Source organism: Anarhichas minor, unplaced genomic scaffold, assembly GCF_050575085.1.
Source record: "Anarhichas minor isolate MPS153535 unplaced genomic scaffold, ASM5057508v1 ptg000090l, whole genome shotgun sequence".
Lineage (NCBI taxonomy): Eukaryota > Metazoa > Chordata > Actinopteri > Perciformes > Anarhichadidae > Anarhichas > Anarhichas minor.
The window spans coordinates 56,418-82,500 of record NW_027466536.1 but is presented as its reverse complement, the minus strand read 5'-3'; the positions used below and the strand labels follow the sequence as shown (position 1 = coordinate 82,500).

Sequence of the window (26,083 nt, the reverse complement as noted above, 5' to 3'; positions counted from 1 at the left end):
GGCGCCGAACGAGAAGGAGTCGCAAAAAACGGGACGAGAAGGAGCGCGAGACGAGAAAACGGAGGAGGGCGGGAGAGACGACCCCTCGGCGGACAGATCTCAACCCCACAACGAGGCCGCTCCGAGGGCGGAGCAGGGGAAGCGGCACAGCCTCAAGCTGCGCGAGAGACTCTTTCAGTTCCCCCTGTGCGAGAAGGCTCTGGCCTTCAACATACCGACGCACAACAAGCCCAAGATCCTGCCGCTGGCTCAGTACAACTGCTGCCACGTGCTATAGGTGAAAACACCAGCCTGCGCGCGGCCTCAGTTTGGCTGTGGGCAGATGGCCGGCGTCAGAGCGCCGAGCTCCATGCTGAGCCTTTTTCTGCCGCAGAGACCTCGAGGCAGGAGAGCAAAAGACCCTCAGCGTGCGGGACGCGACGTGTACATCCTCACACCTACAAACACTCGGCCCTAGCGTCGTGCTCATGTGAGAAACGTTAACGTGTTAAGCTAGCGGTGGTGTACAGCACAGTAGTCAGACATCAGCTGAACCTCATGCGGTTGCATTGCTGTGAACAGGAGCAACCGTAGGATTACAGCGACTAGACGGTGTCCCGACTGTTGCTCAGAAACAATACCGGACCTACAGGGGAGATGACGACAGGAATAGATAGACATAAAACGTTTTAATTGAATAAGCTATAGTCTTCTTTGTTTGTTTGTTTAAGAGGTGCCTACATACGTTGATACTGTACATGCATGGCCACCGTGTCATTTTGGTGCTGACTGGTAAAAAAAAGCTCTAAAAGTCAGAATGGTCTAGCACTCAGTCGATCCATGATTTTATAATACGTGAATTAGAATAAAGTTTGAACCAGCTTTGCTACAGAGTAGCACTCCTTTTCTCTTCCCTTTGCACAACCTGCTTCTCATTGGTTAAACAGCTCTGAACGTCAGCTCTATTCTACAAAGAATGAGACTGTTATGATATGATATGGTATATGATACGATATGATACTGTGTAATATATGCCTAAGACTGAGATGACGATATGATTTTCTGTACCTAATGTTAACCTAATGAGGTGTCCTAACATACTGTATCATACTGTTGATGGGGTCATTGGTCATTGATTGGGATGCAGGTCTTCCATTGTATTTGAACTTGTTCTTTTTATTCTCCCTGAACAGTTTAATCATATTTGATCATAACAGATTTATTTTGGATGTGCAGATATGAAGTTTCTTTTTTTTTTTTTATATGACCGTCAAAGATATGAATTCTCTGAAGAGACATGTGACTTTGTGCATGTTATTACTGTTATTTATCACAATATACCTCCATGTGTCTTGGATCTGACGGGACGTTGTTCTTGTGTAACTGTAAGTACCTTGAGGTAATCCACTGAATGATGAATTGCACACAGCGCGACTACTGCAGCAGGTTTATACACGCTCTGTCCTTGGACTGATGGATTAGATTTGTTGGTCATTTAGACCGAATGATGTGATACCTTATTACGTAGCTGAGGAGTCCCTCCGTATGGTATTATTATACCATATAATGCCTCAGTGTGTTTCTCTATTTTCTCATACTGTATATTTTTTTCTCTTTAGAAGCTGAGACAAGAATTGAGATATTTTGTAAGGTTAAAGAAGGCCAAAGCTGTACAATAAGTGAAAGATTCCTCCTATAGCTCAGTAAAGAGAGCGTATTCCAATCACTCACTACTTCACGGGTACAACTCGTTGGAGTTTTAGCGTACGACCTGTTGATCGGACGGTGCCCGACTACATAAGCAGCGGATGTCACGTGAAATCTGATTATATCATCCGCCATGAAAAGCATGAAATCTGTGCAGACGGGGGATAAAAATCACTTTATTTGTTCCTGTGCGATTGCAGCCCGTCTCCCCTCAGTGTGTCTGCGTCTACTGACCTGCATTGTAACTAGGACCACGTCTCCATGGAGCTGGGAACATATTTTTCTGTATTTATTTATTAAAATGGATTAAATCAACAGGATGAATGTGTGCTTTATAGAGAACGTGGACAGTGATACTGTACAGTGTTGTTGCTCCCACACACACACACACACACACACACACACACACACCAGAAACTAAATAGCCCCTTCTGGACCAGGCTGGGTTACCAGCCTGGTTAAGACGGGTGCTGTTATTTGTCATGCCCTTGTAGATGTGGCATCAATGGATGTCATCTGAGAAGAAGAACTTTATACAGACCAACTGAGCTGAAGCTCAGAGGTAAGATATTGTATTCTCATAACCAGCTGTCTAATATTGTTTAATATTTAGAGCATATACAACATATTTTTAATTCCAGTGGCATCTTTAGCTGCTTTGTGAACTTCTAGTATATGTTCTATGATAGACATTGACATCCAAAGTGCCACAGTCAAATGACATGCTTTTTATATTTGAATTTGTGTGTCTGTAATGTGTTCTTTGTGTGTGTTCGTCCTCCAGAAAATGCTGGAGGCCTAGCTTAGAATGAGCCCTTCATATGTACATGGGGAGAGGGTCCCCTTCACGGCGTCTGCCCTGTTGCACTGCCGCGTTTTTACAGTAGCCCAGAAGGGACAAACTACGTTACCTGAAGGCCACTGTAGTTCTCCAACACGCTTGAGAAACTGCAGTAACATGAGCTACAGAGAGCAAAACCATGGTACCGTCAGCCCCCCCGCCTGACTTCTGCTGCTCCTAAACTAGTGTTCTTACGGTGAGGAAGGCCTGTGACTGAGGTCGAATGCCGTTACCACAGTTTGACACGAGGCGGCTCAAGTCATCGCAGTCTTGGAAAAGGGAGAAGTGAGCAGAGGGGTATTCAGCTGGTTGCAACCTGCAACCACAGCACTACCACCAAATCCGACACACTGTTCTGTTAAAGGGTCTTAAATGTAACTTAAATGTCAATCACTTTTAACTACTTATCATCATTACATTACAATGCACATTGCGATTACAAAAACAAACGCCTTACTCCCAGGTAGAAGATGAGGCTCACAATATACTACTCTATCTCTCATGTCCCTATCACGCAGGTATGTGGAAATAGCAATGCTTAACTCCACAAAGTCAACCGTCACATTTCATAATGTTTTCTGCTGCATTATACAATGTAATTACAGTTTTTAGAATATCTCTGGCATGCTGTGGTCTACAAATTCACTTTAAAATGCCTCCGCTCTGTCACCGTTGTACATGGTAAATGGTCACTTTCCCGCTCATTCACACACCGATGGTTCGGCCTTCGGGAGCAGTCTGTGGGTTCAGTGTCTTGACACTTCAAGGTGCGGACTGGAGGATCCGGGGCGTCCGATGACAACCTGCTCTCCCTCTGAGCCAAAGCCACTCTGTATCTTTCCAACAGAAGCTCCTGTGCGATTGTGTCCCTTTCGGAAGCTTTCCAACCCATGCATAAAAAAACAGCATCTTCTTTTATAAAACTAATAAATCCAACAATTAATGTCTTCTGTGATTAGTGATGACCAAGGCCTAGAAGATGTAAATGGTAAATGACATGAAGTGTCTTCGTATGGAAGCTTGCCTGAGGTATAAAATCTTTGAAGTGTTAGCAGTATTTATTAAAGTATGGAGCTGTATGGAGTGTCTAGTTCAAACATTGTGAGAGGAGATACATTTTGAAATCTTGCCCTTTTGAGGATTTGTGCTCGCACTGATCACTGTGTCGCCCCACCTTTGATATCAAAATCCCCCCGTTTCATCTACAACAATCATAACCATTATACTGTAGTTCATATGGTCATCACATGTTTTGTTTGTCATCTGTTAAGTATAAGGTTGGAACTGATTCTTTTCATCGTCGATTCTTTTCATTATCAATAAATCTGATTTGTGAGAGGCTTATCATAATTTCTTAAAGCCCAAAGTAATGCCTTAACATGTTTGTTGTGGCGATATTTGGTTTACAATCAGACAAAACTATGGGAATGTTTAGCATTTTGGCTTGAAATATGACTTCAAAGTTGAATTCTTCCATTTCTAAATTGACTAAATGATAAATCCACTTATCATTTCAGCTCTAGAAGAGAAACTAACCGCAGCTGTGAAATAAATGGAGTAAAGAGGGTTGGAGAGGTTGATTCCTTTCAAAGAGTAGACACGACAAACAACCAGTTTCCTTCAGTGAGTTTATTGAAGGACAACCGGCAAACATTGCCGCCTCTGTTTTCTGACCTGAAATCTAATAGTTTTAATCTTCACTATCTCTTCACAACCCTTCACAACAGAGCACACACACACACACACACACACAAACAAACAGCAAGTTTTATGATCAGTGTCAGGAGTGCACATTTACTGCCGCATGAGGAAGTCTCACCCCCCTTATGCATCTGCACCTTCACTGAGGCAGTCCTACTGCAGCCACCTGGGCCTGTATTGACAAAAGCTGCATGTGGAATTACATGGAGTGTATAGTGCCTCCTGGTGGCTGCAAATAATACTAACTCTTAAAATCAATAACTCACAAGGAAAAACAATACACCACTGTCAAGCAAGTTCAGCAGACTTCATTCATTATATTAAGCCAAATGTAGCCAGCAGTGAACGGTGAAAAAACACCAGAAGCGTGAGTGTGAAGCGACAGACGATAGGGTGAATTAGTCGTTGCAGCACAGTGAACTCAAGCAGTCATTCTTAGAGGCACACAGCAGATTGGCAGGCGAGTGAAGACTGAAAACACACACATTGAAAATATACACATTTCTAATAGCAAAGCACATAGCGGTTCTTTGGTAGCTCCCCATCACTTTCAATGCAAATCAAATCTTGGTCCATAGTTTACTTTATTCATCTCATGTTACAGGTGTGCCACGGTCCTATAAGCGTGCTCTTATTATTTAAGGAGAGGGCAGTACCATCAAGGGAGGATACAAGAGCAACATTTCCTTCTAACTTAACAACCAGAGGCAAATCTTTAAGCGCGTTTCCCGATTTCTTACAAGGTCTTCAACATCAATTCAGACAACAAAGTGAATTGAGTTACAGTTGTAAACCTGTTATAGTAGAACAATCATTGTGTTTTGCCCACTTGGGGGCAGCACAACTAACTGTAAACACAACATTGTTGTTGGGTTGGGTTTCTATCCACCGAATATCCAATATTCACTCTCCTTTAGCTGCTAAACATTTAATTATGTTCACCAGCTAGTGTCTATCTTTGTCTGTGTGCTGTTTGCTAGCAAACACTGGGTTTATTACAGATTCTTTCTTTTTTTTACTGAAAACAGCTGAATTCAGACTGATGAGAGCATAGAAACGCTGTAATGCTGACCTGAGCGGAACTGCACAGCTGGGTAATAATTCTCGTGGTTTCTTTATTATGATACAAACCTTTCACAAAAATATTGAATGAAGTTGCTAAGTGCGAAATTCAGAGCGTTGCCTCTCAATATGGCGACTGCTTAGCTCGCATCTAAAGGTGCTTACAGCGCTAACAGTGCAAACAACACATAAATAAAGTTTCATCTTTTTATCTTATCTTATAATCCGTCCAGGGATGGTACTGTCCTCCTATTGTGAATCCTGAACACTATGGCTTATCAATAATCTGAGCAAAAATACTCTTGAAAGAGTCCCACTCCCGACGATGTCTGTCAAGTACTGTCAAGTATTCTGCCTGCCCCTGACCCTCACCATTACCTCAAATACTCTGTCCTGTCTGTCCCGTACTACTGAAACTACTGACTGTACATACTGTAGCCACAGTGACTTCACAAGACCTCTTCAGTTGCCCTCGTTAAATCCAGACACACCCTGAGGAAACCTCCGGTATCGTACCAGAGAGTCTTTTTTAAAGGCGTCTGCACACATAATCAATACATTCCATTTGCAGTCTAATACATATTTTTTGAACACTTTTTAGCTGCTGTTTCAATGGCACTTGCAGTGTACATGTAATATGAGTGTGCATTTCAAATGGTGTACGTTGCGAAAGCACCATAACTAGTGAGAGCAGCAGGAATACTAAAGTCTACTGGGGCAGTATTTGGGGCACAGCGGAATGCATTGTGGGCCCTGCTGAAGAGCTAAGACTCTTCTCCTCTGTGGGTCCACGCAACACTGAGGTTGGTACTATCTTCTAGTTGAAGCAGCCGAGCACAGCACAACACAAGCAACGCCTCAACACTTTGAAACGCAATCAAGATCCTTCTCAATGCAGCTTCTGGAAGAGAAGAAAGGAGAGTTGTCACGCTAATGAGGTGGAACACCAATATGCGAAATAATGAAATGTATGGTGGAGGGCTTACCTGCTCTCTCAAGGCCTGCATGGACGTGAACTCAATGTGCTCCCTCTTCTTTCGGACCCAGTCCGGCTCATCAGGTATCAGCACCGCTAAAACCACCTTAACCAAGATCAGCACGTGCTGCAAACAAACACAGAGGTGAAAACGTCATGCTGTGATCATTCTTCATGTGACTCTCACTACTGACCCCTCCCGACTCCCTCTTACCTCCACCAAAACAGCCAACAGCAGAACGTGTGTGCTGCTCCACCCGCCCTCCTGAAACAGCTTTTGCAACCACGGCGACAGCAGCAGCAGCCAGCAGTTGGACACGACGGAGACAAAGCTCAGGACCTCGAAGGCAATCTGAAACACAGGACAATGACGAGATGTGTTCACTCTACGTAACGGCTGCGTCTCATTTCTATTGTGCGTTGTGTTTTCTGCTGACCTGCCACACGCGCATGTTCGCCGCAGGGGGGGAGAAGGGTTTCCGGAAGAGTTTGCAGATCTTGTAGGCGTCCGTTCGGATCTCCGTTAGGTTATTGATGAGCAGCAGCACGGCCGTCAGGGGAAACACGCAGGAGAAAAGACTCAAATACCCAAACTGCACCAGGAGCTCGATGTACTCTGCAAACAAGCCCTGTGACGAAAACGAGAAGCTGTGTCAGACGCCGCCAGAGTGGTTTTTTTAATCCCTGTTTCGATATGCGCTTTCTCTGAATACTGCACACTCACAGGGAAAGCAGGCAGGGTGCTTTGGTTCCTAAATTTGTCCTCCTGTGGGTCGTCTTCGCTCTCTGTCCTATGGGGGGCGCTGATGAACCGGTCCACCAGGAAGGGAATGAGCACCTCTGTCACCTGGTTCAGCAGCTGGGTGATTATCAGCAGAGACGCCAGACGCTTCAGATGGACAAAGAGAAACGGTGAACTTTTTTATTTCATTCACTGACGTCACTGGTTAGAGCAAAAACAAATAACCTCCCCTCCCAACAGGCATATGGCTAAAAGGAACATGATGTCAGGCAAAATAAATGAAGTGAGGTGAAAATCAAGTTGCATTATGGGAATTGTGGGATCCAGCATTTTTGGGCCTTGACCCACATTAGTCAGAAGGGGCCATATTGATAAAGCATCCTAGTACAAAGAGTTGGCCCTTGTGACGGAACTCTAAGACAACTCTTAGAATTATGACGTGTTTAACAATCTCCCCTTACAGTTAGGACAAGTTCCTGCTAAAGATAACAGATATCCACAAAGCGTCTTCGCCCTTAACAAGAGCTTTTGTTTGGAGTCGGCGGTGAGGACTTTTAAGAAGCTTCAGAGTTTTTTAAGCAGAGGAGAAAATGGTGGGAAGAGGTATGAGAATACTCTCGCTGAATGAGAGTAAGTTAATGAAACGCTGCAGATTAGATCTCGCAGGGAGAATGTTTGTGGTCGATATCATTAGAGACGCTCACATCTCCCACCCAACGCAACAACGCCGACCAAAGTTAATATTTTATATCGACATATCTTGGCCTCTATCACATCGACTCATGCCATTCTCTTTTCTTTTTTTTTGGCCAAGTTTAGGGAAGTGCATTGCTAAATCACTGGGGTCCCCGCTTGAAGACACAACAGTAAGATTTGCTGCTGTTACCTTGCGAAGCAAAGGCACGTCCTGCTTGAAGAAGGCAATGTGGAAGAGCACTGCAAAGTAGTTGAAGAAGGTGAACTGGAGGGGAAGAGAGAGAGACAAGAGCCGGGTGAAAGAGGCTGCTGGGTTAAGAGGAGGTAGGAGGTAATGGTTGGAGAGGAGTGCAGGCGCGAGGAGGAACTCACCACCAAGACTTTGGCTGTTAGATGGTTCTCGAAGGCGGACTCCTCTCTGTGGTTCTCTAAAGGGAGACATAAGGGAAATGATTGGCTGATCACAAGCATTATGAACAATACTATTGGTACAATTACACGACCTGATCAGCTGATGATTTTATCACTCTCCCCCCCCCCCCCCCCCATGCCGTTTCCTCCGTCTTGCTCACCGTATTCAGTCAGGGACTTTGCCACCGTCCTGTAAACAGTCGCCAGCACATTTGTGTAGCTGATGTGAAGCACTGAGGGCACGTAGAGCAGAGTCTGAGACAGCAGGGAGTCCCAGTCTTTGTGGAGCTCTTGCACCTGGGCCTCCCCCCAGTAGAAGCACAGCATCCCCAGAACCACCAAGCCTGCAGAGAGAGATGTGACAGGGCAGGGGACACGAGGACGGAAGGAAGAGCTGAGAAGTTTGCCATCTTTAAAGGGCAGAGCATATTATTTTCTGCTAAGTTTCAATAACGTGCACTGATGAGTTTGTTCAATTCACATTTGAAGTTGTACCTAAAAAGAGCCCCACCACTGGGATTGACAACAGTGCCATACGCAGGTCCCTCTGCCAGTCAGGAAAGAGCGGCTCCATGCGACCTGTCACGGGGTTGAGCCCGATGCCGCCGTGGAAGCCGGGTCGGGGTTCGGCGAAGCGCTCGGCGAGGTGCATGGTCCCCCATCGGTAGGACAGGGAGGAGCTCCGACGCTTCCACAGCTCCATGACCACTGTGGACCAGAGCATGCTGAAGACCGCCTGGATCATGTGACCGCTGACGGCCGTCCCCGAGTCGTCGTCACTTGTGACCGGAGAGCCCGAGAGGGACTCCTTCATCTCCTTCTGGACCTCACCTGTGACGGGCGAGAAGAACTCGGTTGACACTGTCAGGTTGAAATACTGAATGAGACATTTTTGTGGCCTGTTCCTGTTTACACGCAGACTCTGTTACTTCTGTTTGGACTGTTCTATCCAGGCCGGTAAGCTCATGTGCATTTATGTTAACGCCTGAACCCTACCTGTCTGTCTTGATTAATTACCGTGTTATCTCACGATGAGAGAGTTGTTAAAGTCTTCCGGTAATACGGAATACGTATCTTAAAAAAACAAAAGGTTGTTTCCCAAGATAATGTGATGTAGTTTTTAAGATAAAGGGATTATGTAACATGATTGCAACGACCGTTCTTGGCTTCCATTGATAAGATTAGCAAGGCTTCTCTTTTTTTAATGAATATTATAGCCTCACTTGAGCAGACCTTTATTATTGTTTCAATCTGTTTGGTGTAAAGCGTCACATGGCGGCCAGAGTAATTTCAAGCTCTAACTGCTGCTTCACCTGTAATATGTGCTGCAACAAACCGGCCTTTTAAGATACTTTCACGGTGTGAACAGATTTCTGCTTAAGGTAGCCTAGTAGCTTGCAAAATAATTGCATATGTCTCCATTATAGTGGTAAAAGTGTACATTCACCAAAGTAAAAGAGAAATGCGCACACCTACCTGAGAAGTATGTGATGGTCAGGCCCAGTATCGCTGGTGGGAGCAGAGACCAGGTGTAGAAATCAAGGAAGCTGAAGTAGAAAGCCACAGAGCTTCCAAAATATCCATTGACTGAATCTGGACAAAGCAGCAGACAGGTGTCTGGTGTAAGTGTATGCATGGATCGATTCATTCAAGAGACAGCCATTGCAATCTTTGCAAATTTGCATCACTTTCTGCATGTGGGAGTTCAGTCATGTGGTACTGTGTGTGTGTGTTTGTGTTTGTTGTATTTACACCCACCCAGAGGCTGAGCCAGCTGATTCCCAGCATACCAGGCCTCACTGAGATCCTTCAGCTGGTCCGGGTTGTGGAGGGGAAGCGTGTCCACAATAACACCAGCTGACCCAAGCTTCCGCCCTGCAACAACATTCACTTTTACACCCACGACAAAACACCTTGAGGCCTTGAGGACAGATGCAACGACTAATCCACACTGTATGCAGTAACACACACACACTTAGTCGGTGCGTGAGGCACTCTGAGGCTGATGCTGACCAAAGCAATTTCTTGATGGAATGTGAGGAGAGGAGAGCAGAACAGCTGAGGTCAGCGAGCCATAGATGTAAATAGTGCACGTGGATGCTGGCTGAACGTTGAGTATTTACAACATTGCTGTCAACATGCTCCTAAGTGATGGAGAGATTGCTCAAAACGTTGTATATGAACTGGATGAGAGTCTGCAATGTGAAGAGATGAGTCCACTGCAAAAAAACATCTTAACAAGCAGTGTGTGTGTGTTTCCATCTTTGTCCCGAGGTATTCATTGAAATGATCAAATTAATTAACAAATTGCAAAAACAGAAATCCTCCCAATAAATCATTTTTTTCTTGATGGATATCTTTCCACTGTGTGTATGTCGTGTCTGCCCAATACTGACAGTGAGAGCACTCACAGATGTTGTCACGGTGTTGCAGTGTGTGTCTGTCAGACAGGCCGGGTATCCTCAGGTCTCTCTGCGCCCGCAGACCGTCCAGCTCATACTTCACGATGTACTGCCGCTCCGCCAGGGTCAGGAACACCTCCATGTTGTCTGTCACACACGTGAATGGACACTGATACATAACTATAGCCAGCGATGAATACAAACACACACCAGAATCTGTGAGGCTGTACTTAGGCACACTGGTGCTTTAGATCAGTGTTTTATTTTAACCTATAGGGGTCGGGACCCACAAAGGGGGTCGCAAGATCATTTCAGGGGGTCGCCAGATGGCTGTGCAGGAAAATGATAAGAGAACACATTAGAAATAAGATAATATATTTTGGAATGGGGAATGTTTTTTTTGCATTACATCGTCTGTACCGGTGATATAATAGATTATGAGATCTGTGAGATAACAGAATAGATTTTATTGAGTGTTTGTGAAAGTCAAAGTGTGCCTGCACACTTCGGAGGCTCTACTGCTGTACCTGAATCTTTAAAGTTGTCTCTGTCGTTGTAGGAGAAGGCTTCCATTTCCCCGCTGTCGTAAGTCTTACACAGACCCAACTCTTCAGTGGCTTTAAGTAACGTACAGCGCGGGGCGGAGAGCACGATGATGTCACCAGTGGCCTCCTCGCCCGGGTGGGCCAGTAATGCAGCACCTGGGGAGAGACAGTCAAACTCTTATTTTGTATTTTGTAGACAGACTTAATTGAGCTGGTCGCATTCCTTCAACAGGAAAAACTTCAGTAGTTGATATATTATCAACACATGCAGGGAATGGGAAACGATTTGGGTGTGATTTCTTTGAGAAGTTAAGGAGTTCTGTCTTAGTTAGGTTGAGCTTTATGTTTTGATGTGACATTCAATGGGACAAGATGAGATGCTCGAAAAAATAAAAAGAATGTTGAGTGTCATCAGCAAAGAAATGATGCTGGAGACCCTTCAGGCAATCAGTCTTCTGTTCCATAGACTTTCAGTATGAGAGAGAGAAAGGCTCATACATGTTTGATATGCATGCTTTTCTTTGCAGGGTTGCAATCGATGCAGACGGAAAAGTGAGCCCGACAGGACTCCTGCAGCTCATCGCTGTTATTCGAGCCCTCACCTCCATCTTTCTGAGGCGCTCCGATCACTCTGATGAGCCACCTTTTAGTCTCAGGGCGAACCTTCTCTCCGAGCTTCACCAGAACCAACGGCTCGACCCGCTCCGACACACAGCAGGGGCAACTAACTTTGGTCCAGTCCGGTCCAACGGTGGTAGCACTCAGTTTGCTCAGGGCCGCCCCCGCTGGAGTCTTAGCCTCCGGCTGCTCGGCTGTTTCACTGCTGCTGCCACCACCTTCATCACCACCTGCCTTACTCATGCTGAGACTGTGAAGAAATGTTAACAAAACAGTTTTAGTTTGCGGATACCGTCCGCTGTTACGCTGTTACTGTTCTCCATCCTAAACATCTCCCAATAGAGGAGCTAGGGGGGTAGATCATGTCCAAAGAACTAGTCTAGGTTTGGTGACACTGTAAAAAGAATTGCGAGGTTTTCTACAAAATATCCTAACATTTGTACATGGTCCCCAGAGGATAAATCCTGCTGACATTAGCGGTCCCTGACTTTTTCTATCGTGCCACCAAGGGGTTGACATTATTGCCTTCCAGTGAAATACTTCCACAACATTCACGGTGCCCAGAGGAGGAATTCAAATGAATTTGGTGATCTGACTTTACATGTCGCGCCAAATGTGGATCAAAGTTTTCACTTATTCTGGGAAATATCTTAATATCTGCAAGATGGATTTGGACAACGTTGTGCACAGACATTCATGGTTACCAGAGGTTGAATGCTAGTGACTTTATTGATCGACTGACGTTTCCTCCAGCAAAAACCATGAGGTTGACATTTGCGCTGTTTAAGGAGATGTCTCGACAACTACAGGGTGGATTGTCATGACATTTGGTTCAGACATTCACGTACTTTGTGTTAATAAACAAATGTGGGAGTGCTAACATGCTAACTTAAGATGAAGTCCATGGTAAACATTAAACCCTCTTAACACCAGCATGTTAGCATTGCAAATGTGAGCATGGTAGCATGCATATGTCACTGTCGTTACTTTATTTATTAATCTTTTTATGAGCTGATTAAAGTCATAAGGCAATAAAAAACTGTTTTATTAGTCAGCGCTTATTACACCTGTTTAAGGACTCTGTTAGTGTCACCAAACAACCTTTGCAAACACCTTTCTGAGATGACTTTTTCATAATCAATCATTTACATATTTGAGTGCAGTCACATCTTGACAGTTTTCATCTTTCATTTCTGCATTTGCATCACCAGCTATTACATCATAACAGCATTAGGCTGGTTAAGTGAGACTAAACAGGCAGCAACTTTAGGCATAATCTTTCCAGGAATCTGCACACTGTACTTGCTAACTCATTTCAGTTACTTGCTGCACCCTTCAGATATGAACCTACACGAAAATGTTCCACTTCACAGGAAGTCATTGTGGGTTTTTTCTGCAAAAACAGCAGATAAAAGAAAAGAACTTCCTCTGATTTGACTGCATCGCTACTGGACTTGAAGGTAACACTGACACACAGACAGAGACAAAGGAAGACACAACTGAAAGTGATACCGTCCCTCCTATGGTGATAGGGTTATGTTTAAACAGACAGTGACAGCGAGGAAGAGAGAGAGACGTATACAGGGGAACAGAGGCTGAGTCAGGAAATACAGCACCTGGCAGGGAGCGTAGATGATGAGGTACTGGTTGGTCTCTGGTCCTACAGCGGGCCCACGACCCCTCCGAACTCCTGTTTGGACACACACACACACAAAGGAACATGAAGACAACAGCTGTTCAGGTTTCCTGAATAGAACACCAGAAACAACACAATCTCACTCTCTGCACACACTTACCCCGCCTCAGTGTGTGGTTCCTCCCAGCTTATTGTGCGGGTAGGTGTGTGTGTGTGTCTTTGTGTGTGTGTGTGTGTGTATATGTCAGGAATGCGGAGGAACTTCCACAGACTGCAGGGTGTGGAGGGTTGTTTGGTCTATATTCAGACTCCTCCTTCCTGCCAGCGCTCTGCTGCTGTTTCACTGCTGCTACTGGGTCCTACTGCTCCACCCGTCTCTGCTGTATAAGCTCCGGGGCAACTACACTTTGGATCGAAACTTCTAAGACAATCTGCTGCTTTTAAACACATGTCGGGTAGAACCAGAGTAGAGCACTGCTGACCTTTACTGTATCCAAACAAAAAGATACTCCAATGTTTGACACTAATTAACCACATACCACCACAACAGTGGTTCTCAACCTGAGGGTTGAAACCCTAAAAGGGGTCATGAGAGGAATGTTAAAGGGCGTAAAATGGTTATCATAGCAGGAGAAACAAGGGAAAAAACGACATTATTCTCATAATTGAATTATTCTCATTCTCATTATTCTCATACAGCATTATGTTTTCTAATCTTTGCTTATTTATTTTATTCCTGCTTAAATTCTTAAAAACGTATTTAAAAAATAGGAGGGAGAATCACTCTTTGTATGAACTGCTCAAAACTCAGACATGCACCGTGCCATTGGGTTTGCATTCATTGTTTGGATTCAGGGAGTCATCGGCAAATAAGAGTCCACAGCCACGCTAGCAGTACAATCAGGAGAGACAAGTGAATGATTAACATTTATTATGACAGATGCTGCGTTAATGAGTAACACGGAAATTCTTTGGCGCTTGAACTTGAGAGGATATTTGTGATCGAGTTGTGATTGCCCAACAATATAAATCCCCCTGTGGAGTCCACACTGGTGGTGATGGTGGCTGATGGAATGATGAGTTGATGAAGCTGATGAATCTGTGAAGTTTAGGCGGAGATGGGGAGGTGGAGGGGTGCGTAACAGAATGAACTTACTGAAGGCAGGGAGACAATCATATGTAAGAGAGACAGCAGCAGGATGATAGGCTAATGATGTAATTGTGTCGTTGTGCTATTGGCTAGAGAGACCAGCTGATATCATGATCAACAGCCCCAAACAATAACAGCAAGGAGATAATGAGTGTGCCTGCATGAGGAGTGATTGGCAGATGTATGGGAAATAAACTACGGGCTTAGGCATGCAAGAGTATAGTCTTCCTGTCTGAACTTACGCTAGAGCTTCATTTCTGTGAGGCTGTACTAAAGAACAGCAGGGGAGATGAATGCTAACATCCGCATGCTAACAATGACAATAATGGTATGCTAGTATTTAGCAGGTAATGTTTACCACAATCTTAGGTGAGCATGTTAGCATGCTAACATGCGCTAATTAGCAGCAAACACAAAGTAAAACTGAGGCTGAAGGTAATGTTGTTTGTTTTGCAAAGAAGATATTAATAAAAGTCTTGGACAAAGTCAACTGTGGACCTGGTGGTGGCGCTACATAAATAGACAAAGTTCAGATGACGTTGTCAAAGCGTTTCACTAAAAAACTAAAATATCAACCTTATGGCGCTAGAGGAAAAGTCAGGGGATCCCTAAGGTCGGTGTGTGTCATCCTCTGGGGACCATGAATGTCAAAAAATGTCATCATATTTATCGAATATTGATATTTCAGTCTGGACTAAAGTGGTGGACCAATCGTCTGACGTACCAACATCCCCACACTGTGGTCCCTGGTAGGCAACCAATGCTTTCTGTTAAACATAATATGGAGCTCTCTGAATGTCCCTTGGCGATATTGTAGCACCTCTTAAACTATTCTGAATGTATAGGAAGGGCAATGTTGGTTTTTCAGACTACCACTTTGGTCTGAACTGTAATATCTTAACAAATATTTGATGGGTTTCCATGTTATTTAAGCATTCATGCCCCCATAAAGATGAATCTTAATGATGTTGTTGATCCCTTAACCACGGAAATGTATAATAAACAGTGATCAAAGAAAAAGTACAAGACAGACTGACATCAGAAATATATAGACATTTATTTACAAATACGTTTTTTTGCATTTGCATAGACACTTAAAATTCCAAAATAAAAGTTATAAGAAATTAAAGTAAACCGATTTAGGAAATATTATTTTACGCTGCATAATTTAGCACAAGGAAATATTCACTTGTCAGGATCAAGGCGTGCAAGCTGTTGTCTTTCATCTATATCATATAAATATACATAAATAAGATCTGTGTGTACTGAATCGTTTTACTTTGCCAAGCAGCCGCCACAATCAGTTTGCATTATTACACTCATCATCATCATCATCATCGCCGTCATCTTTGGTTCTCTCTGAATCAACATGTTTGAGGTCATTATATCAAAGTCAGGATTCTGTCTTCATGATGCGTTCAGCATTCATTATCAACTGGACTGTGTGCAGCGTGAGACAGACGGTGTTATGGTTGTATATAAACCGATATGCTGCAGTCACATTTTGGTGCAGTTAAAGCTCGATCCTGGTGAAACTGGTTTTATCAGAAACAGTGTTTTGGCGACAAGGATTATTGCTGCACTGAATATTAAGGGAAAAACGTCATTATTATTATTTTATTCCTCTTCATATTGTAGGAAAGCATGTATGTATTATGTAAATGGGAGTCTTTTCTTCAAACTAGAAACGTGGATAAGAAATTATTTCCTACAGTTGTAGTATATTCTCACTTTGCTCTACCTATTTATGTAAATAGTTTTAATGAAGTTTGTTCTGCTTTAGTTATCAGTGTTTAGCTGTTGAGTGTTTAGAGACATTCTGAGGATCCGCCAGTCGCCATCAAGATCTCCTGCTGCCCGGTCAGATGGTTCATCCATCGTCATCCTGCTGGGGTCTGCAGGGCCACTAAAAAAAAAATAACCCCGAGATCCCCACAGCAGGAAGTCTGACAGGCCGGCCTCATTCCTTCAGCTCTGTCCCTCTGATGCCATGACAACACACTACATCCATTTCCCTCACGTGCCACCAATAAGAAAACATCTGCTCACTCCGGCAACGTAACGCTGCTGCAATTAAACAATCTCCTCTTCTGTACATAATGGCTTACAAAATATGTTTTCTACATCTTTGTTGTGTAATGAATGACAAAAAAAGAAAAGAAAAAACGGAGGAAGTATTACAAAAGACTTGCAAAAATATATGTCCAGTGGTTAGAAACATGTAGGACTCTGCTTTACATGGCACGTTAACGTTACATTGCATTAGTGCCCTACGGTACGATTTCACTTCTGCGGCTTTGCTGGTCGTGAATAAATTAAATCTCAACTCTCAGCATGTTGAAACATCAGAAACCAAACATTTTCTGGTCACAGCCGTTTCCAAAACCTACAGTGGAGGGAACATCTGTAGACTGTTACAATACCTGCAGCGTAGCAGAGTATAGCAGCGTAGCAGAGTGTAGCAGCGTAGCAGAGTATAGCAGCGTAGCAGAGTGTAGCAGCGTAGCAGAGTATAGCAGCGTAGCAGAGTGTAGCAGCGTAGCAGAGTGTAGCAGCGTAGCTGGGTGAACATTAAAGCTGCAGACAGTGCGGAGGAAGGATGAAGGTTATTCATTCCTGAGTTGGTTCACCCGTTCACAGGCTCTCTCTCTCTCTCTCTCTCTCGCCTCTACACACAATCTCACACACTTTCTGTCACTCCGTCACATCCACATTCAACGACCACCTATCACTTCCTTTTCCCTCCGTCCTCCTCTGAGGGAATCTTGGACAGTACACATGTGTGTGTGTGTGTGTGTGTGTGTGCGCACATTTGATGAACATTAATGTGTGTAAGGGCGTGGTCACACATGAGGCGATATTTGTGCTCTATGTGGGCGGTGCCGATTGGGGTCAACCGCACGCACACACGCGCTTCTTTGCTATCGGTTGAGGCTGCGACCTCGCCGGTCGAAGTTCACCAAAGTTTAAAAGTGAAGATGCATTTGCGCCTGTGCAATCGCGTCTTCGTGCTGCTGGCGAATAGAAGAGTGCGTATTTGGAGTATTTTTTGGAGTTTGTTCAGTGTGATTTTGAATGTGCACTATAGTATTCTACAGCTCTGGAGGAATCGTGTAATTCCTTCAAAAAATACACAGATGTGCCCGTGCTTGTGTGTGTGTCTGTTCATGTGTGTGTTTCTCGCCGGCCTTCCTCCGATGACTTGGCTGGCGAGGTCAGTGCGGTGAAGAGCACAGCGGTAGTAGATGTTGGTTTGGTTAATAATAATCAAAACAATATAAAAATTGGCACAAAAAGGCTTTGCAACAGTGCAGGAGTGATCATGGAGTAGAAACGGTGCGTACCGGTCGACGCACCCACATGATGTTTTGAAAGCTGTGGCGGCGGAGATTGAACTACGGGTGTCCGGGTGGTTACAGGGTGTGGGCTGGTTGCTGGGGAGGGTGGTTGATAAGTCCTGTGGCCCTTCAGGAGAGCCGTTTCTGTGTTAGAACTTCTCATTGGGGATGACTGTGTTGAAGGGGTGGTCCCAGAACGTGGAGGTGATTCCAAAACCTGGAAAGAGATTACATTGTTACTTCAGATAGAGCAGACAAAAACAGAAGCATGGAGAATCAAAGCTAAAAATCCAACAGCATCTTCCTTGACCTCTATATGTCTCTCAAAATTTCCGTCTTCCAGCGCTCACCTGCTCTCTGGTGCTCAAAGTGGTGTTTGACGTGGTAGGCCTTCAGGCCGTACATGTAAGAGCCTCTCTTGGGCGAACCGTAGTGAAGGTAGTAGTGGATCATGTCGTACACGACGTAGCCACACAGTCCTCCCACGAACACCGACGTCCCGAGGATCTCCGGGAGCGTGCTGCACAGGATTAGATAGAAACTCCCCACCACCAGGGAGGCCAGGCCGGGGGGGAAGACCAGCCGAGAGCCGTCGAACGGACACTGCGGAGACAGAAAAAGAGACATCATAAACCCGAGACGGGATGAAAAGCACGTTCGTTTAAAGAGAATCATAAATGATCAATGTCAATTATAACGATTGATAATGTTCAGAGCACAAAAGTGAGGTTGAAACTATGTTGGAATAGAGAGAAAGTTGTTTAATACCGTCAATAAAGGGCATACAAGAAACAGTTAGGAGCTAATGGTTAAACCACTTTTATGGCCCGTCACTCAGTGGCCCAGTGTTTGTCGTACCTTGTGGTGCTGTCCGTGCAGCAGGAAGTGTAGCATGATGAGGTAGTAGTTGTGGGCCGGCGGTTTCATGTGAAAGACAAAGCGATGGATGCAGTACTCGATGAACGACCACAAGAACCAGCCCATCAGAAAGAGCAGAGGGAAGAGGTACTTGTGTATCGGGACAGAGATGCCTGGGAACACACACACAGATTAGTGACATAAGATACACACACGCGTTAGCTGGAGCGATGACGACGTGGTATTTATTACAGGGTCGTGTGCGTACGTAAATGAGATGTGCAAATGAAAGTGTGGAAAAAGTCTCTGGTGCTTAATTTTAATCATGATACCAGCATTGTATGGTTGTGTGTTCAGGCAGGCACTTGTGTGTGTGTGTGTGTGTGTGTGTTACCTGAAGTGAGGTTGAGCCTGGTGGTGCCCTTAGCCAGGGTGGTGTAGCAGTGCCAAGTGAAATAAAACACAATAGGAAGCCACACCACTGGTACCCAGTACCTGTAGCAAGAGAGCACACAGCAATATGGTCATTCTCTCGTTCTCTTGAAACCACCAGCTGCTCTAGTGCTGAGCTGTTGATGAACTACGACTATGATGAATTCCGCCGGTTGGCAATTACTGTATTACTGTATCTCAAAGATCGGTATCGGGGTCCATCGAGGCATTTGTTTACCTGATCGGTATCGGATATATTGTGTTTTTACACGCTAAGCTTTCATGCAAAGCAACGGACGACGGCGGTCAACTCTCCGCTGTCCGCCAAGTGTGTGAGCCGGGGCTGTTTAAATTGTGATTTACATAGTTTATGTGCACTTGTTTCATTTCAGCGCACTGTGAGCCGCTCTTGCATTTTGCTGTTAGCTATTCATGGAGGCAGGACATTTATTTCTTCACAGAATTCACGTGATTCACTTCTATATTATATTATTATTACATTATATAGCCCAAACCTGAATGCTCTGCTATACCAAATTGTGAGAAAACGGAAAATCCAGAAAAAACTATTTCCTATATTTTAAATACTAAATACATGTATTGTATTTTGTTACATTTTCTGGCACCAGTATTTTGTATTTTATTTTGATACATTTATTTGAGGGGTATTTTGTATTTTATATCAAAATACATTTTGATGTATTTTTGCCCATCTCTGACTGTATACACTAGTGGTGTAATGGATCATGGATCGATCCGTTGCTGCTGTTCCTTTTCAAGTAACAAGTCCCTGAATATCAATGCAGAGTGTCAGTGAACAGATATAAAGCAGCAGTGTGTTCATGTGACCTGAGCGTGTTAAAAGCATTTAACGGTGAAAGTCATGGCGAGCGGAGGAACTTCAGAAGCCCCCCACGTCATTTAAGTCACAAGTTTGGGAGCATTTTGTCTTCACTGTAACTTATAATGACGGGATAAGGGTGGTGGACAAAACCGTTACGGTATGTAGGCGTTATGTATGTAGAGAAAGACATACGACAACGGCCGTACATCGGGCATGTCCACAACAACAACTTATCACCGCGGCATTTAAGAAAGCGTTTGTGGCAGAATCAGACCGGGCTACAGCTATTACAGCATCTATTGGGCTCTTTATTGCTGCAGACATGTTTGTGGAAAACAAAGTATTTCAAAATCTGGTTAAAGTGCTTGAGCCACGCTACGAAATCCCCTCACGCACCCACTTTGTTCCAGGCCTCTATGAAGAGGAAAAGACTGTGACGCTCACTTCATCACGGAGAATCAAAGTCCGGTGCTGCAGACACACATCTGGCGCTACCCTTTCCCCAGATAATGTAGATATATTCTCATCTTTTTTAAATGAAACATCTTAAATATTGTGGTTTTCATGCAAGACTGTAGCCCAAAGTTATTTGCTTTAGGTGTTCTTGATTATTATTATTAAATGGAAAGCAAAGTTATATTTGTCCACCGCCCCATTTCTTTGTTGATACGATAAATTATCCAATCTGTGACTCAAAAACCGTGATTCGATCCGAACCGTGAGTTTTGTGTTCGGTTGCACCCCTAATATACACACACACACACATATATATATATATATTATTTATTTGTTTTCAATAATATAAAAGACAAAGTCTCTTACCAGGAAGTCTTGGTGCTGGCCTCCAGGAGGGGGTTTCCAAACAGTCTGATTGGTCTGTTGACTGGCTGGTGAACCCACGCATCATATTTCTCTCCCAGGTGGCCCACCTGCCATGCCAGGGGCTTCCGCCAGTCCACCAAATCCTGTATGAATACAACCAAGGACAATTTAGTGCAACGAATCCAGTCAGGGTGAATGGGCCTGTGCTGTAGAAAGTCCACAGAACAGTGCGTTTGCACCAGAAACGTGTAACAGTTGCATCCAGCAGGTGGGAGCAGAGAGTTAATAACCGATGAACCGCTCCTGTCAAACCAGGAAGAGACTGCTTGTTATTGTTTGTGTTGCCTTTGTGCCAGTAATATTTGAAGATTCTGAATCATAACACCAGAGAATGAGCTACTTGTTTTTTACATGAGACATGCAGATATGGTGTGGACGAACAATGAAGACTTAACACTGATCTGTGGTCAGTTTTGTAACAGTACAGTAAAACCATGGCCATCACATTAAAAAGTCTAGTAAGTACAGAGCTCAGTGGGTGTATAGTATGTATTATTATAAATGAAGTACACTGATTTTCATTTTTTAGTGATGACAATTTCAGAAAGGTTGCTACTTCCTGAGCCACTGTTGTTGTCTGTACCAATAAAGTCATATAGCAATAAATGATAATAATGATAGAAAAACCAATCGGAAAATAAAGTGAAGGAGCATTAAACTACAACAACTGCACTGAAATCAGCTGGTACCTTGTATGTGCAAAGAAAAGAAAGAAGTGAAATCGTATGTCACAGGATGAAGATGAACACACTTGTGACAGAAGGTCGGTACTTCCCCCAGACAAGTGATGACAGTTTGAAACACGGTGGGAGAAGTCCTTTGATTCTATCAACAAAATTATGCTTAAAACTCAATACAACAGTGCCTCTCATTCCTGAGTGGTAGATGTGCTCGGAGAAAAATGTGATAAGACACTCTCTCACACACACACACACACACACACACAAATACAGACCTGATGCTTGCTTCAAAAGGACAGGTAAATATGAAATAATGTGGGATTCCCACTTTACCACTTTGCCTCTGCATTGCAGCCAGAATACAACAAATGCCTCCTTTATCTCTCACATGGGTTTGATTATTGAAATCAAATCTGTGATGCACATGATTTACTTTTACAGTGACATCGAAACACTCAAAACCGGGGATTTGATCGGCGTCGTCACCGGAACGACTGACTTGCTGTAAAGGCGTAAATAACACTGTGAAGTGTTAAGGTCTACAAGGTTCTGGTTCACAGTGTGAACGGTCAAGAGAGGCGCATCTCAGCTCCATGCGCTGACGCCTGGCAACAGAGTGAGCGAGACGGACGGGCTGGGTCTGTCGTCACAATGTCCCGTGCAAGGACCTGGTATGCTGACGGCTGCCGAGGACAAAAACACTTGTCAGAGCGCTCAATCACATGATTTCTAATGAACGCCTGAGTGCGTCGTTATGCGCGAATGACTATTTTCTTTAATATACCAACGAAGACAAGCTGTTCTCACGAGAATAGACAGGAAACGCTCCTTTACGGGGACAGTTTAGGGTTAAGACTTTAGTTATGGTTATGGTTAGGTGTTTTTATTCTACTGCCATTAACACGTGTGTGTGTGTGTGTGTGTGTGTGTGTGTGTGTGTGTGTGTGTGTGTGTGTGTGTGTGGTGTGTGTTTGTACGTGCTCTCTTCCAGCAGTGTGAGAACTTCAGAGTGTACTTACAAACAGGGACGGTTTGGGAATGAGGCAGGGTGAATAACCCGAGGACTGTTGTCTCTTTGTCTACAACCCCATGACCAGCACACACACACACACACATAAACACAAAGAGATGCTGGGACTCTCACAGAAACACACACACACCTTGTCCAGGTCCACGGAGCTGCAGCGGTTGTAATCGGCCTTCTCGTCCTCCTCTTTCGCCGGCTCGTCTCCTGTCTCGTCTCCCGTCTCTCCGGCCGTCTGCTCGCCGGCCTTCCTCCTCTCTCTCAGAGTCTGAAGGGAAAAAAAAGGGAGACAAAAAGGGACGTGGTTAATGGCGGGAAGGTAGACTCGTGGTCAGAGCTGGGACGAAGTGGACGAGCCCTTTTTTTTCAGCCCAGTCATTTTTTACAAAGGTCAGAGATAGAGACGGACCTGTTTAAAACACCGACCTGTGTCACAGTGGGGGTGCGAGATTGGTGCAGGCGAGGGGAGCTATGGCAGGACATTCTTAATCTAACCAACACCTGAAAGCGCTTCATCCACGACCAATAAAGCTGCTCCATCACTATAAATCCCAGTTTATATCGCACTCTTAACATATGACAGTGTTTCCCACAGTTTGTGTCAAGGGGGGTCCGGAGGCATGCTTCCCTGCAGGGAAAACTGTGTGTATATTGAAGTGAAATGTGTTAATCTGTTGGACTCTGAGAGCAAAATGAAGGGGTTAGGTCTGTGAAGGACTTTGTGCTCTTGTAAACACATGTAAATGGTGATGACAGGGCAAAAAAAATAAAAAAATCACACCCACAAAGCATCATAAAACAAGACAGGCAGTCCCGAGCAGGGGGAAAAAGACAGGAACTGTAATTCGTAAATCATAAGCTATATTTGAAACGGCCAGATATAACTATTTTTGATCCAAACTAGCTCAGGGACTGCCCTTTACTCTCATCACCATGTTGGATACTAAAAGGTTGAAGGCAACATGTGACATGTACGTCACATGTTGCCTTCAACCTTTTCAACACTTTTACAATCATTTACAATCCTCAATCTTTGAACCTTTTGAACTGACAAACACTTACAACCGCCGTTTCCACGGGTAGAGGTGCAAAATACGGGGTGCCGATCAATCATTGAGGTGACTCTGCTGCACACTCAAGATGCGAGTAAGATATGAAGAACGGTGAGAAATCCAACACCAGGGTGTTTTAGAATACCTCCAAATAACACGATCAGACCGTGTGCTCTCAGCAGCACCGGCTGCGGTCGGAAAAGAGACCGGAAAGTGTGGCCCATAATGTGACAGCCGTGGAGAGAGAAGATGTGAGGTCGGTCCTCTCCATCTCTGTGTGTGAAAATGCAAAAGTCAGTTTTTCTAACCAAACGTTTCCACTGACTTCTAACTGAAGACTATTTGAATGAAACATTAGTGGCTTTCACGCAGTCACTCGCCCTGACAAACGAAAGGAAGTGGCAGCTGTTGCGGCCTCACACGCGTGTTGGAGAAGACATGAGCATTATGAATACATAATGAAATCTAATTAGCGTACTGTATGGGCGGGCAGACAGCGGAGATGTGGATTATGCTGCAGGAGAAGTTTGAAAAGTGGACATTTATGCACTTTTTTGCCAATGAAAGAGGGAGGTTGTGTTCACACGCACGGTTATGGTAATGCACGGACTCTGGAATATTAGTGGAAGATTCATTTTCATCAGCCAATGAAACAGCCCAGGACGAATATTCGTAAGTCAAAAGAATGCATGGAAACGTGTTTCTATATCTGCTTCTCTTTCGTCCGGTGACAATGTCACCAAACTCATCACCGTCTTCCTTCTCTGGTCTGCCATTGGCCGCCTCTGTTCCCCCTCTGATTGGCTGTCAGTCAAGTGAAATATTTATCAGCTGGTTGGTTTTGATGCACAAGCGAACACAAACATAAAACACACCCTTACTCACAGGTCCCCTGTGGTTTGTTACCTACATCACCGTGGTAATATAACACCTACAGCGGCAACATACTGTAGGAAATTTGGGTTTAGAACTGTGCTTTAAGAAATTATAATAGTGTTTAATAATTCATAATTAAGAAATCATAATTAGAAGTGTCTTGGAATACATAATTAGAAGATTCATAATTGTAGAAGTGTTTTAGGATTTGTAGTTACAAGTGATTTGTAGTTAGAAGTGTATCTTAGTAGAATTTGTAGCACCTTTAGCTCTATGCTTGTGAAACTGCTGTGAAAGTTTTTGCCAAAAGTTGCAAAACCTTATCTTTATATAGTATGTTTATCATAGGAGTGTTAAGCCATAAAAGACAATCATTGAATGTATTAAACTGTAAAGAGTAGCAGAGGGATAGACAAAGATTTCTAGACAGGCAATTGCAGCGGACGCAGAAGGAGCATCACCCGAGCCAGGGGGGGTCCTAGCTGGCTGAGAGAGGAGGAGCCAGCTGGATTTAGCCAATAGGAACTACGGACATTATGGGATGTTTTTTGAACTATGTAAGGCGGGAGAGAAAGAACTTCCGCTCTCTTGCTCCTGTTCCACGGTGTGGTGGTAACGTTTCCGGGGTGAGCGGGTCATATTCTATGTAACTGTAAATAATGTACTTCACTATGCAACTGTTTTAGCATCAGAAGTATTAAATGCTTTTGTTCATAATTGAAACCGGCTGACTTTTAGTATTACTGGGTCAAAGGTGGCAATTCCCATAGTTTAAGAGGCTCTCGAACTCAACAATACCCCCCCCCCCCCCCCCCCAATTATCACTGTACTTTAAAAAAAAATAATAATAAAATAAAACGACACAAAGGGACCATTAAGATGTCTTGTCCTTCTTGGAAGACTAATACATTCGATGTTGGAGCTCACTCTGACGTCTAGTAACACGAGATCAATACTTTACTTGAAACCTGTTTTCTGATCCATCCCCCTGCCGTGTCTACAGTATTGTCTATACAGATAACACACACAGGGATGTAGATCGTCCTGACACAGGACGATACGTTTATATACTTTATTAAAATGACAGACCCAGAGACTTAAAACAAAAGCAACAGCAGCTAAAAAATATTGCGTGTCCGTGTCCTGTAGCTCTTTATAACAGCAGTATCAATACTAATTTGATTGGATGAAATGTTTGTGAAAATGTTCATCAAATACACAGAAGTACAGTCAGTGTCAGAAAACAAATACACTGTACGTTGAGCGTGTCATTTGTTTAGCGTTGTTATAGGTGATACTGTACATGGTGATACAGACCCGATACCAAAACAATCACACAGGGCAAACTCTTTTGGCTCAAAGCTACCGACACACACACACACACACACACACACTGAAAGAAGCAGCGTGATAGCTTTATGTTGCTGACAGTATTAAGCAGACACACCCTCTGTATCAGCAGTGGCCTACGTGAGTGAGACTGTGAGCAACGTTTAATGAGCTCGTCCCACTTCATACATACAGGACCGGCTTAACAAAAGCTCGCTGGAGCTCGACGGACTCTGCAGGTGCGGTGCAGCAATGCTTCACTAGAAGTGTGTTAACACTGCCATTGTTTCAGATATAGCGAT

At 44.1% G+C, this 26,083-nt stretch overlaps 3 protein-coding genes across 4 annotated transcripts in view; 1 reads left to right on the top strand and 2 right to left on the bottom strand.

Moving 5' to 3' along the window:
* The window catches only part of snrkb (SNF related kinase b), a 15,415-nt gene extending 13,414 nt beyond the window's left edge, over nt 1-2,001 (top strand). For both annotated transcript variants that reach the window (XM_076082298.1, XM_076082297.1), the window contains exon 5: nt 1-2,001. This exon is cut by the window's left edge and continues 801 nt beyond it. In XM_076082298.1, the coding sequence (XP_075938413.1) occupies nt 1-277 (277 nt within the window). In that variant the 3' untranslated portion in view covers nt 278-2,001.
* Nucleotides 2,002-4,138: 2,137 nt separating this feature from the next.
* Nucleotides 4,139-13,627, bottom strand: ano10b (anoctamin 10b). Its single transcript, XM_076082296.1, has 16 exons — nt 13,477-13,627; nt 13,297-13,370; nt 11,665-11,930; nt 11,045-11,218; nt 10,527-10,664; nt 9,874-9,990; nt 9,592-9,708; nt 8,611-8,946; nt 8,277-8,459; nt 8,077-8,132; nt 7,895-7,969; nt 6,991-7,155; nt 6,704-6,895; nt 6,481-6,618; nt 6,277-6,393; nt 4,139-6,191 (listed from the first exon to the last, which is right to left on the bottom strand). The coding sequence occupies exons 3-16, from the start codon at nt 11,921-11,923 to the stop codon at nt 6,180-6,182; spliced, it is 2,079 nt and encodes a 692-aa protein (XP_075938411.1). The 5' UTR covers nt 11,924-11,930; nt 13,297-13,370; nt 13,477-13,627; the 3' UTR covers nt 4,139-6,179.
* A 1,877-nt stretch (nt 13,628-15,504) lies between these two features.
* Nucleotides 15,505-26,083, bottom strand: part of fa2h (fatty acid 2-hydroxylase) — a 39,921-nt gene continuing 29,342 nt past the window's right edge. The window contains exons 2-7 of the mRNA XM_076082299.1: nt 22,661-22,792; nt 20,761-20,903; nt 19,057-19,157; nt 18,663-18,835; nt 18,155-18,407; nt 15,505-18,021 (exon numbers count right to left, since the gene is read on the bottom strand). Coding sequence (XP_075938414.1) covers nt 17,954-18,021; nt 18,155-18,407; nt 18,663-18,835; nt 19,057-19,157; nt 20,761-20,903; nt 22,661-22,792 — 870 coding nt within the window. The 3' untranslated portion in view covers nt 15,505-17,953. The remainder of the gene's footprint in view (nt 18,022-18,154; nt 18,408-18,662; nt 18,836-19,056; nt 19,158-20,760; nt 20,904-22,660; nt 22,793-26,083) is intronic.